Below are 12873 nucleotides of genomic sequence, written 5' to 3' on the forward strand. Positions count from 1 at the left end.
CGGCGCGCACTTGATGCGAGTTCGACGCCCACCGTTGGAGATAGTAGTTGGCTCGACCGTGGATCTGTGCGACCTGTCTTGAGACGCGTACGGCTTGCTCTTCCGTGTCGAAGCTGGCGAGGTAGTCGTCGACGTAGTGGTTCATGACCACCGCCGTTGCTGCCTCCGGGAACTCCTCCTTGTACTGTTCTGCGTTCTTGTTCTTGACGTAGATCGCTGTACACGGTGACGATGTTGCGCCGAATATGACACTCTTCATCCTATATTCCACAGGTGGACCCTCTCGTCGATCTCCTCGCCACAGGAATCGTTGCATGTCCCTATCTTCTTCCCGTATGGTGACCCGCATGAACATGTCCTTTATGTCCGCCGTGACTGCCACCCGTCGTTGCCGGAACCGCATTAGGACCCCCGGTAGCGATTGAAGTAAGTCGGGGCCCGGCAGCAGCATGTCGTTCAAACTGATGCCCTTCGTCTTGGCTGCTGCGTCGTGTACGATCCGCAGTTTCCCCGGTTTCTGCGGGTTGATGACGGCGAAGTGTGGCAGGTACCACACCCGTTGGGAACTCCGTGGCGGGGCGACTTCAGCATACCCGTTCTTGAGTAGCGTGTCCATTTGCTGTTCATATCTCTTCTTGATTTCTTCATTCTTGTCGAGTTTCCTTTCGACCAGTTGGAGACGTCGCATTGCCGATTCGTAGTTGTCCGGCGGCACAGGGTCGTCCTTCTTCCATAATAACCCCGTCTCGTATCCTCCCGCCGGTAACGGACGAGTTTTCTCCTCTAAAATGCGTAGGGCGCGACGTTCCTCTTCATTGTAAGACCTCTTCGGTGCGATTCCCAGCGATTCGAGCGCGAAATGTTGCTTCATCATTTCTTCCATCGATTGTTCCTCTTCATGTGTCGTCACTATGTGGCTGATTCTGTGCACCTGCTGTCTTGTCCTGCCGCGACTCGTACCGTGCAGTACCCATCCCAGGTCGGTGAGTGATGCGACCGGCTGCGTGTCGGATCCTCTTCTAACTTCGTGGGCCAGCAGTAGGTGCCAGTTGTCTTGCCCCAACAGCACCGTCGGTTTGCCCTCTTCATAGACCAATTCCCTCTCTATGTCCCGCAGATGTGGACAGCCCTTGATGACGCTGCGTGGTACCGACTGCGGTGATAACTGCAGTCTGTCCATCGTCCGTGCCCCCACTGTGTATTCTTGTGAATTCCGCCCGCGGATCTTGAAGTGAACACGCGTCGATTGAGCTGCGTTGATCCGTGCCCCGGCCACACCTTCCATGTAGAATGGTGCGGGGGGACCCGTAGCACCGATTCGCTCCGCCACCGTCGTCTCGATGATGGTGCAAGTCGACCCGTCGTCCAGTAGCGCGTAGGTGTCGCACGTTCCCGTGGGACCGGTGACTCGTATCGGCAGGATCTTCAGGAACGCGATCTTGTCGTTTTCCCTTGCCGATGCGGTGACTGCGGCGGACTTGTCCTCGACGACGTGTGTTGTCACTTCATTCTCCGGCTGTTGTCGCGTGGTGTGCAGCAGAGGGTGATGAGTCTGCGTGCACTCATCTACTCCACATCTCTTGCTCTTGCAGGCGTGGCGAAATCTTCTCACTTTGAGGCAACGGAAACACAGCCTATGAGTCTTCGCTAACTCCCATCTCGCCGATGTGTCCGCTTCCTTCATCGTCTTGCAGTCCGATGGAGCGTGTCCCTCTCGTCGACACATCGGGCACGGTGGTGTAGCGGGTTTCTCCTGCGTCGTGTATGTCTTCGCCGTCTTCCTAGGAGCGGACTCCCGCCGGTCTTCGGACGGTATCTCCTCGGCGGGGGCGAAGTTTCCACATCGTGCGGCGGTCCTTTGCAGGAACTGAGAGAGTGTTATGAGGTCCGGTTGTCCCTCCGGTTGGTCGTTGGCGAAATCGTAGTACTTGAAGCGTAGTACCGACGGCATCTTCTCTGTGACGTTTCTCACTATTTCTTCGTTGTAGAGGTAGTGACTCTTGTTCAGCGCTCGTATCGTGGCGACGACGTTCTGCACCTTGCTTGCGAAGAGGCAGACGTCTCTTGCGTTGTCCGAGAGTCGTGGTAGCGCGCGGAGTTTGTTCAGTTCGGCTGTGACGAGTGCTCCAGGGCGGCCGAACCTCGCGGCTAACATCTTCATCACTTCTTCTGCGGTCGTAGACCCGACGAATAGGGAGCGTGCCGCGTCCTTTGCGGCCCCCTTCAAGCTTCTGCGCAGTCTTGCTAGGTTCTCTTGTTCTGTGTGTTGACTTGCGCTTTCTTCATAGGCCATCTTCCATGGTAACCACTCGCTCGACGATCCATTGAAGACTGGCAACTCGGTGACTCTTGACGCTGTGGAGGGCAGTATGTTGCGAGCGGCCATCTGCATGGCGATCGCAAACTCATTACAATCGATGCCCACCTTCAGCACCGGTTCTTCTTTCTTCATCGACTGCATCGCTGCTGTTATCGTAGGAATGGCGGCATGTGGGTCAACGTGGCGTGCGTGGTCCCGGTGAAGTGCGTCGCTGCTCGGCTGTGGCGGCGGCGCTCTCGAATCCTCTTCAACGGGTCTCGATGGGACGAACCCCTGACGCTTGCCGGTGACTTCTTCTATCTCTGGTACATGCGGCTCCATTGTGAGTGCCAGCGTGCTTCGACGAACCCAATCCGACGTTCGTTCTCTTCTGACGGTAGCGTCGTCGTCTTCTACTTCCTCGTCGTCCTCTGATTCGGCTTCCAGGGCGGCGACACGTGCGGCGGCCAATTCCACCTCCTTTCGAAGTAGCTCCTCCCGTGCCTTGGCCAGAGCCTTCTTCTTCTGCGAGGCCGTGGTGCGAACCGTGGGTGCCGTGCCGTGCTTCGGTTCCTTCTTCCTTGCTGTCTCCTCTGTCGTTCCTGTGGCTTCGGTAGTCTCCGTGGCTCCTGTGGTCGTCGTATCGCCGGACGTGTTCGTAGTCGATGTGGTGGCGGCGGTAGACGACGTGGCAGCGACAGATGACGTTCTGACAGCCGCAGACGACGTGGTGGCAGCAACGGACGGCGTGGCAGCGACGGACAGCGTTCCGGCGGCCGTAGTCGACGTGGTGGCGGCGGACGTTGTGGCTTCGGTGACGGCGATTTTTTGTTGCGACGACTTCATGTTTCTCGTAGTCGGCATTTCAGCGATCCGGCTTCAGAATGGTCTTCCTCCAGCGATCCGGCTTCTCGATGTACCAACGGTGTTCCTCCAGCAATCCGGCTCGAAGGACCACGATGAACGGTGTGGACTGCCGTTCGGTGAGCGTGGACTGTAGGGGCGTTGGTTCAGGCTGGAGTGAAACACAGGGATTACTATTCTGAAGCCTCCGGTACCGTCTGAAGAGAGTATTTTTTCTTCTTGTCCTATTTCTTCTCGAGTGTAGTGTGTCGCTGCCCGGAAGCGAATGCCGCTCGACTTTTTTTTTTTTTTTTTTTTTTTTCTAACTGTAAGTGTTGTTGGCCGCAGATGGCCTTTACAACTTCACCGAACGCGTGTGTGCAGGGGCGAGTGCGGATGGCACTCCAAGCCCGCGAGAGGGGAGCGACAGAGGTGTCGACTCTTTCTAATGGACTGCGGCGTGCGCCCGAGGGCGCCTAAGTGGCTCGAACCTCGGCTCGGGCCGCCGCACGTCGACCCCCGTCGAGGGACGGTGGGTCGGTGGAGCGATCGGGGGAACGAGGAGACGCCGCGGACGGCGCACTTTCGGGCGTATAGCGAATATTCCGCGAGCGCGAACCGGGTGTCATGAGTCTTCGCCCCCGCCGGCGGGGACGGTGTGTGCGGTGTGTTGGTGTGGTGGTTGCGGGCCCTAGGGACGAGAGTTCCGCGGTAGTTGGGGAGGACGCGTTTGCCTTAGTTATGGAATCGTCGGGGTCTAAGAGTGCGTGCCTCGGGCGACGACGTCTAAATGTGACGTTCACTCTCGGGGTGTACGAGCCCGCCTTGACTATCAGCGGGTTCGGGTGGGATTCGGTCGCAGCGAAGTAGCGTCGAGACGCTTCCTTCATGTACTGCTTAATGGAGGGGATCTTGAGATCGCGGTGAAGGTCCGCGTTGCGTACGAACCACGGAGCGCCCGTGATTAGTCGCAGACATTTACTCTGCACCGCCTGGAGGCGCTGCAGGTATGAGGGAGCTATGTGGGTGAAGACGACGCTAGCGTATGTCATCACCGGTCTTATGCAGGCTTTGTACAGTGTTAGCTTCGCGTTGAGCGAGAGCTTGCTGTACTGATTTAAGAAGGGATGGAGGCGACCCCGTATAAAGTTGGCTGTCGCCCGGATTTTTTTGATGTGTGGTGCAAACGTCAATTTTGCGTCGAGAGTGACACCGAGGTACTTAGTCCTCGCGACCCAGGGAATGGGTGTGTCGAACATCCTAATCTGATTGGGAGGGGACAGATTGCGGTTCACCGTGAAGAACACGGCGGCGCTTTTGTCTGGATTGACTTCTATGCGCCATTTACTGAACCATTGGCCCAGCTCGTCGGCCGCCCTCTGAAGGCTGTTGCCCACCAGGGCGGCCGACGGGCTGTCCACGTAGAGTGCTGTGTCGTCAGCGAAGAGGGCGAGTCGCACTCGGGGCTGGCGTGGGATATCGTTGGTGTACAACGAGAAGAGGGTGGGCGAGAGGACGGCGCCCTGCGGGACGCCGGCTCTGATCGGTCGTGCGCTGGAGCGCGCGCCGTTGACGCGGAAGCGATAGGTTCTGTTCGACAGGAAGGCTCGTATGATGTGCACGAGCCTGTCCGGCACTCCCAGTTTGTGCAGCTTGTAGACTAAGCCGCTGTGCCAGACTTTGTCGAAGGCCTTCGCCACGTCGAAGAACAGGACACCGGTGGCCCCTTTGGGCTTATAGTGTCGGGCCTCTAGGATGTGTTCCACGAGGCGGTGAACCTGATGAACAGCTGAGTGCTTGGCTCTGAAGCCGAACTGTTCATCGATCAGTATGCCCTCGGACTGTAGCCAGTCTTTCAGGCGCGCGAGGATGAGCCTCTCATACAGTTTCCCCAGCGAGCTGAGGAGGCTGATGGGGCGGAAGCTGGAGGGGTGGGACCTGTTTTTCCCCGGTTTGGGGAAACCTATCACGTCGGCCTCTTTCCAAGCCTCCGGAAAGATGGCATTGGAAAGGGCCGCGTTGAAGATGGCTACTAGGAGTAGCAGAACGCGTTCGGGCAGGCTCTTGAGGAGTCTGTTCGTGATTCCGTCGGCGCCGGGCGCCTTGCGGGTCGTGGACTTCTTTATGAGCGTTTGCACCTCATCGAGAGTAACGGGGGAGTGTGGTAGTGGGTGGGATCGACATTATCCGCTCTACCTCCGATTCTACCTCCTGCAAGTGACCGTCCGGCACCGGAAGGGTGCTCGGTGAACATTGGGCTTCGAGGCTGTCGGCTAAGCATTCAGCCTTGTCCTCGTCGAAAAGGGCGGGGGTATCGTTCTCTCGGACCAGTGGCGGTAGGTCCGAGTAGTCTTGGTCTGTTTTGAGAGATTTGGCTGCTCGCCAGTACGCGGTGTTGCTGGGGGTGAGCTCCCTAGTGAAGCTGTCCCACCTGTCTCGCCGAAGTTCCGCCATGCGTTCCTTTACGTCACGTTGTAAAGTTCGCAAGCGGATTCGGTTTTGCTCTGATGGATAGCGATCGTAATATCGCGTGGCCGCGTTCTTCGCGCGCAGCAGAGCCCTTGCGTCATCAGGTAGGTTCCATCTGCGGTCTCCCGTGTCCGGAACCTCCCTGGAGCAGTCCTTGACTGCCGACTGCAAGTGCTCTGTGAGCGCTCCTATGGCAGCGTTAGTGTCGTCTGCCGTCTCGATGATGTCGGGGATGCGGTCCAGTGCCGGAGTGTCGATCGACTCGAGGACTTTCTCGAGCCGGCTCCAGTCTGTGACCGTTTTGAGTTTCGGCGCCCCGTCAGGTGGCGGGCCGAGAGTGACTACGACGGGGCGGTGGTCTGAGGTCAATTCGGCATGGACCTCCAAAGAACTCAGCCTCAGAGCTATGTTCTTTAGCAGGGCCAGGTCGAGAATGCAGGGCTGGTGCCGAGGGTTTACTGGATAGTGGGTCGGATGAAGCGGTGGCAGAATGTCGAACTCCATGGAGTGCGAGAGCCTCTCCAGGGTGTTTCCATTCGTGTTGGGACGAGCACAGCTCCAAAGCGTGTGCTTGCTGTTGAGATCTCCGGCTATTATAACCGATTCTCCCAGGTCCAGAAGGGACTGGAGGTCGGCGCGGAGGATCCGTTTGGTGGGAGGTAAGTAGGCCGATACGAGATAGATCGGCCGGTGGTCGGTCATCGCTAGGAGGCATACCGAGGCTTCGATGTTTTCGAGCGGAGGCGTGTCGATCGGGATGCATTGCAGGGACCTTCGGTAATAAATGAGCGTTCCGCCGTCCTTGGTGACGCGGTCGTCTCGCTTGATAAGATAATTGGCGATCCTGGGATCGCGCATCGAGGGTTTCAGGAAGGTCTCCTGCACGAGGAGAACGTCCACCTGATGGTCGGTGAGAAATTTGTGTACCTCGTCTTTTTGATGTTTCAGTCCGTTGGCGTTGAAAAACGCCAACTTAACTGACCGAGGTTTGTACCTTTTGGCCCTTAAGTCCATAATTTAGGCTTCGAAGTTTAATATGGCGACTACGACGCCGATATGCTCGCAGACGGCTGCGAGTCTGTCTTGTGGGGCTGTAATGGTCCTCAGTTTGGAGGCCAGTGTGGTAATTTCGCCAGCGTCGATGGAGCTGGCGAGCTTCGCTACGAGGGCGAAGTCGGCTGCGAAGCCGGAGCCGCCGCTCGCTTTTGGTTGTGGGGCGGGGCGGGGTGGTGGCGGAGAGGCCACTATCTTGGCCAGGGTGGGCGCTGCAGGATGAGCGGGGGTCGAGGGGGTCGCTTTGACGACCGGAGGTCGAACCCACGCGTTTTTAGGCGGTGGGGGCGGCGCAGCGGCCGGCTGCGGGGCTACGGGTGGTGCAGGGCGCGTGGCGCGGGATGACGGGGTCTTAGCGACCTGAGAGGTGGCCTTGTGCTGGCTTGGACGAGGGGCGCGGGGACATCCGCGATAATTGGCCGTATGGCCTTGGTTGCCGCAGAGCACGCAGCTCGGCGGGGTGGAGGTGCCGCTCTCGCGGGGGCACTGCTTGGTGCCGTGGTCACCCAGGCACTTAACGCAGCGCTCGCGCGCGAAGCAGTTGCGAGCGGAGTGGCCATATAATTGGCAACGATGGCACTGGCCAGGGTAAGACCGCTTGTTTGGCGGTTCGATTGTCAGGCCTGATATTAGACAGACCTGTTTGATATTGAAGATGGTTTTCCCCTCTGGGGAGAGGTCGAGGACTACCAGCACCATGTCGAGAGGTGCCTTGGTCCTAGATTTAATCATCCTGTGCACTTCGTGCACCGGGTAATTTTGGGCCCGAAGGTCCGCCAGGACATCCTGGCAGTCCAATTCGCGGGGGACTCCGCGGATCACCACCCGCAGGCGCTTTTCTTCCTCTAGGGCGTAAGTGTGGTACCCCACACTATTAGCCCTTAGGAAGGACGTGAGCTGGCGGTGGTCCGCTGAAGTGGGGACCACAACCCTGATACCCACCGAGGTGACCCTCGCGTGGGTGAAATTGATGCGCCTCTCCTTGAGGGCGCCGGACACTTTATTCCAGGCTGCTTTGTCCTGGATAATTATTGGGGGCGGTTTTTTGTCTCCCGCGTGATCGCGGGTCGCGGGAGCAGCGGTACGGACTGGTGCGCCGTCGTTGGCGCGCTGGGTTTTGGGCGGGGGCAGATCGCGAGCCCGCCGCGTGCGTTTGGTGCGCTTGGCACCGACTACTACGAAGTCGTCTTCCGACGACGAGGAGTTGCCCGAAGGCGAATCGTCCTTGGGGGGGTCGGCCGGAGCGTCAAGCTCCATACCGGCCGGGGAAGAGGGACGGCTGGTCTCGCCTAGCTCTGTACCGGCGCTAGGCGAATCTGGGGGAATTTCCCCAGGCGATGGAGGGGCTGACAGCTCCCCGGTGTCCTCCTGAGTGGCGGACGCCGGCGAGGCGGGAGACTCGTTGTGCACCAGAGGGGTGCACTTCGCTTCTAGGAAGGCCTTGATGAGGCCGGGACCGAACTTCGCCTCTATAAAGGCGAAGAACCGCGGGAGGTCTTCCTGCGTCAGCGACATGCTGGCACAGTCGACCCCCAATAGGAAATTTTATTCTAATATGATTGTCACCCAACTGGAGTCGGGTGTAATTATATAAGAATAGTACTGAATTAAAAATTAATCGTTATCAATTTTAATTAAAAGCTAAAAATTAGAAATTAATAAAAATTTATCTACTAATAGGCCCTTGGAGTGTAGTCGAGATGGCGGGCGAAAGCCGCCGCTCGACGGTTTGTTTACCTCCCCGCCGCGAGGGGCAGGGGGGTGTGTGCCTAACGGTTTTAACGGACGATGATGCAATGCAATAAGTAATTACTTATTATCCTAGCACGATACCTGTATTGTCTCGATACCGGGTGTCGATGTGTTGTTGCCTGCGATGGCAACCCGCTTATGTGTAGCGGCGCTAGTCGCCTGCACCGGCTGGGAGCCGGCGTGCAGCGCCTTCAGCACAGCAGTGCCTTCAGCACAGCACACCACCACACTGCAGTCCGGTGCACTACTCCACTCACTGCACTAGTCCACAACACAAAAGCACAAACACTTTCTAACACTGATTCGCGGAACGGCCGGCCGTTATGCTAACGCGAATCGCGGGAGCAGTTTCTCGAAAAAACGCGGCGAAGTAACCTAACTTCGATGGCGGTTAAACGATGATGATAATGATAACGAGGATGTTCGAATAACAACAATGGATTTGCGATTGCCTATGATGCCGCGTGCGTCACCGTCGGCCGTCGGAATAGGAATTGTGCCGCTCGACGAGAGGCGGCCTATCTTTATACCCGCCCGCTCGCATGATAACGTTTCCAACTCGCGTTAGCGAATCTGCGCGAGCGGGACGGGGCGAGAAAGAACGAGACGCGTGTCTCTTCAGATCGGTACTCTATAGCGTTTATTTATTGCAATTTACAATTTCTTAATTCTATTTATTGTTACAATTTCTATTTCTATTCGTAGGTAATAATGACAACACACAAAGAAATACTTTATTTAACTTACACTATCTTAAATCTATGTAAAATCTATATAAAATAACAGAATACAGAAACGATTAACTAGGGACTTAACAACTATAAATTACGATTACATATATACAAATAATGTCGCGAACAAAGATATAGACTCATTTTTATCCCTGTTAGGGAACATATACCGGTCATGTAGATGAAGTCACGAATATTTTTTTTACAATATTACTGTCTTTATTAATATTAAGAATTATTAATATTATCACTTCCAGATATAATAGTTATGCTGAGGATTTTTTCAAAATACCTAAACGCCATCCGGATGTACCTTGCGCAAGTTCACAAATAGATATTACTATGGACTCGAAATTTCCTAAAATAGTGGCCAAGACGGATATAAAAGTTGGGACTGTGTTGGCTTTAGAGAAAGCATTTGTTGTTTCTCCATGTCCATTCGATGATGCTGGGAGCAATTACACTACGTGCTCCTACTGTCTCAAAATGTCCCTAAATTTATTTCCTTGTGAAGGCTGTACCCTAGCTCTGTTCTGTAGCAAACAATGCAATGAATTATGCCTGAAGGAATATCACAATACTGAATGCCACGTCGCTGGATTTGTTAAGAACAGACCTGATATCCAAATACCACTGAGAGCTGCAATAAAAGTTCGAAACATGTGCAAATCGTGGGACGAACTTGTCGCTCTTTCAAATCGTTACAACAGTAAAAAAGTAAAAAGCTCAATAAATGAAATATTTAATTCAAATAATCCAAGCTCCCTGTTAACTTTTAACTACGATGTAAACTTTTTGCATGGTATGTTGTTCAATGCGACATTGATTTGGTCATTTTGTATTATTATTATAAACAATTCAGAATGTTTTTTTCCACAATCTGGTGATGACAAAGCCAAAGCGATACGTGCTTTTGCAAGAATATTGATATATCTAACAATATTTTCACCACCTACATACATGATACTGCCTGAGTCTGACACATTTGATGAAATTACAAAATTTAGCAAGCATCCGTCTTTTGGACTGTTTCCTTTCATTGGAAAATTGAAGCATTCGTGTATACCGAACACGCGTGCTGCAGCTCTCAACAACACTATGGCATTGGTAGCATTGCAGCCTATTAAAGCTGGAACTGAATTGACCATCACCCCCGTGTAAGTAATCCTAATAAGTAAATGTTTCTGTTGGCTGTTTCTATGTATCACTAATATTATACCTTGTTAATTACTAATTTGTTTATTTATTGTAAAATGAATAAGTAACTTTAAAAAAAAAAAACATAATTTGCATTCTTTCTAAATTTTACTGTCTACTTCAGTAGCGTAACTATACCATTTGGGGCCTGTGGCAAATTCTTTGCCAATGCAAATGATGGGGCCCATATATATATATACCTCTTGAGCCGGGGCCCTTTTGGGTCGGGGGCCCGTGGCATTTTGCCAGCCCTGCCACCCTATCATTACGCCACTGGCCTACTTATTAAAAAAGAACTATGTATCGCTTATTCAAAGCAAATAAAGTATTCTCTTCTATATTTACAATAATTTCGAGAGAATGGATAAAAGAATTATGAAAGAAATAGATGAAAGAGATATGATGCCCGATAAAGGCAAGAATGAATGGAGATGTCGTTAGGGGCCGCCCTAGACGGACGTATGTCGACCAAATAATCGACATGTTGAAAAAGGACCACATTAAAGTATCCGTAACCGGTTAGTGTGTATGAAAAGATTGATGAATGTGGAGGAAACAAAAGAGGCTTGTTTGAATCGAAGCATTTAGCGTTACATTCTTTCTGCCTACCTTAATGGTAGACAGGCATGACAGTATCTATGTATGTATTTATAATATTTATTGACCCAATGTCTGTTTTAAATAAATAACAGGATATTAACGGGGTCGCTGTATTTCCCGTTTCTGACAATTGTTTCAACTTCATCCGGAAGTCATTTTCCGGGAGTATGAGCTGTGACTCAGAACAAAGCTCTATGCTTTGTTCTGAGTCACAGCATCTCGCCTCGCATTGCCAGCGGTAGCTCGCATAGCCCGTGATGACGTCGGTGCCGGCGGGGGTGGGAGCGGAGATAACAGTGAACGGAAACATTGGTGTTGTTTTTTTTTATTGGGTGATAATGAAATGGTAACCCCTCCTGCGCTATCGGTATACAACGGTCGGGCAACAGTGAAAGATAATAGGTGAGAATGCAGATCAGTTGACCACATAAATTAACCATGATGGTTTCCGAGGGAACCGCGTGGGGGTCGACCTGAAAGGGCATATTGCTAGCAATGGGGCTATTAGACCTCATTACTAACAATCCCTTTCCCCCCACATTGGTATTGTTGTTGATGAGTAGCTCTATCTCGTGCAATTATCGTTGAGTGTGAAAAATTAAGGCTATATTCTTCTCACTCAAACAAATCATGGAAATGCTGCAGTCTCCAAAAGACAAAGACCCACTAGGAGTCCTTGGAGTCCACTGATGCAGACGCTATATAAAATTTTTTCTTAAATATCTCCCATGTATAGAAATAGTTTACTTACAATTTTATTATATTACTAAGATAGTGTTTTTTTTTTTTATAACTGTTTCAGATTCCACTGGTTGGATTGTCCACAAACAAAACAAGACAGACAGAACAGGATGTTGTGGTTTTACAGGACCGTTTGCAGTTGTGTGGTGTGTGAAGCAAGCCCACATGATTGGGCGCTGATGAGGCAGAACAGCCAACTGTCTGTTACACAACGGAGGAAACATAAAATGATATTTTCAAATGAATCACCAGAAAATTTCTTCGAACCAAACAAGACAGCGGGCATTTACAAGAAAATTTGTGAATGCTTGGAACTTTTAAATGATGTGCCCTTTTCAAAAGAATACGCGGATATGTACAGATATTTCCGCAAGTGTCTTTTGTATTTACAGGACTATAAGTCGCAAAATATTGTCCTAGATGATAGTATAGATGTATATATGTAAAAATTTTATATTGGCATCATGTTTATATTGGTCAAATTATTATCCAATCAAAGTCAAATTTGTATTACTTGTTTAAACAGTAAATGGATCTCATACTGATAATTGTATAAAACAAATTGTGCAAATAAATTTTCGGTTTCTTTTTTTTTTTATTAACTAAAATTCAGAGATGTATCTACTTTATTAGTCTGTGTGTCGACGCACAAAATCCCATATCCATTACATAGGTGTGTATATATATATATATATATATATATATATATATTCATGCCGTTTGGAATATATATATATATTCCAAACGGGATGTATTATGTAATTTTAACATCAAATTTCTGTTTCGTTTGGCTCCGAAATTTCGGAAAACATTTCATGGTAGGCCCTTAGGATACAAGTGACTGATAACAGAATTAATTATAAGAATTTTTGAATAGTCTTTTTTTTATTATTCTGTAGCCCATTCAATTTCAGCTTAGAAAAACTGATAAGAAACTGTCGCTTTGTTCAACAAAAGTTGATTTTACAACTATAAATTTAAACACGTTGATTTTCAGCAGGACAATTCGAAGGTCGACCTGACAGTATATATTGTTAGCAATGAAGATTAACAATCCCTCTCTTTAGAGCTCTTTTCTTTTTGATGGGTGAAAATGCTATGGTAACCCCGCCTGCTCTAACGGGATACGCTGGCGGAGCACCAGTGAAGGGTGATCGATGAGAATGAAAACAGGCCAGTTAGCCCATC

The 12873-nt window shown here is 51.3% G+C and overlaps 2 protein-coding genes across 2 annotated transcripts in view; one reads left to right on the top strand and one right to left on the bottom strand.

Annotated features, from left to right (window-relative positions):
• The window catches only part of LOC128199948 (sepiapterin reductase), a 115534-nt gene that overhangs the window by 48900 nt on the left and 53761 nt on the right, over positions 1 to 12873 (bottom strand). The gene's annotated exons all lie outside the window — the stretch shown is intronic.
• On the top strand, positions 9490 to 12131 carry LOC113515973 (histone-lysine N-methyltransferase SMYD3-like). The gene is made up of 3 exons (XM_052899215.1): positions 9490 to 9856; positions 10010 to 10304; positions 11747 to 12131. Exons 1-3 carry the CDS (start codon positions 9490 to 9492, stop codon positions 12129 to 12131), a joined length of 1047 nt encoding a protein of 348 aa, XP_052755175.1.

This window comes from Galleria mellonella, unplaced genomic scaffold (assembly GCF_026898425.1).
Source record: "Galleria mellonella isolate WM207_F2 unplaced genomic scaffold, CSIRO_AGI_GalMel_v1 utg56, whole genome shotgun sequence".
Lineage (NCBI taxonomy): Eukaryota > Metazoa > Arthropoda > Insecta > Lepidoptera > Pyralidae > Galleria > Galleria mellonella.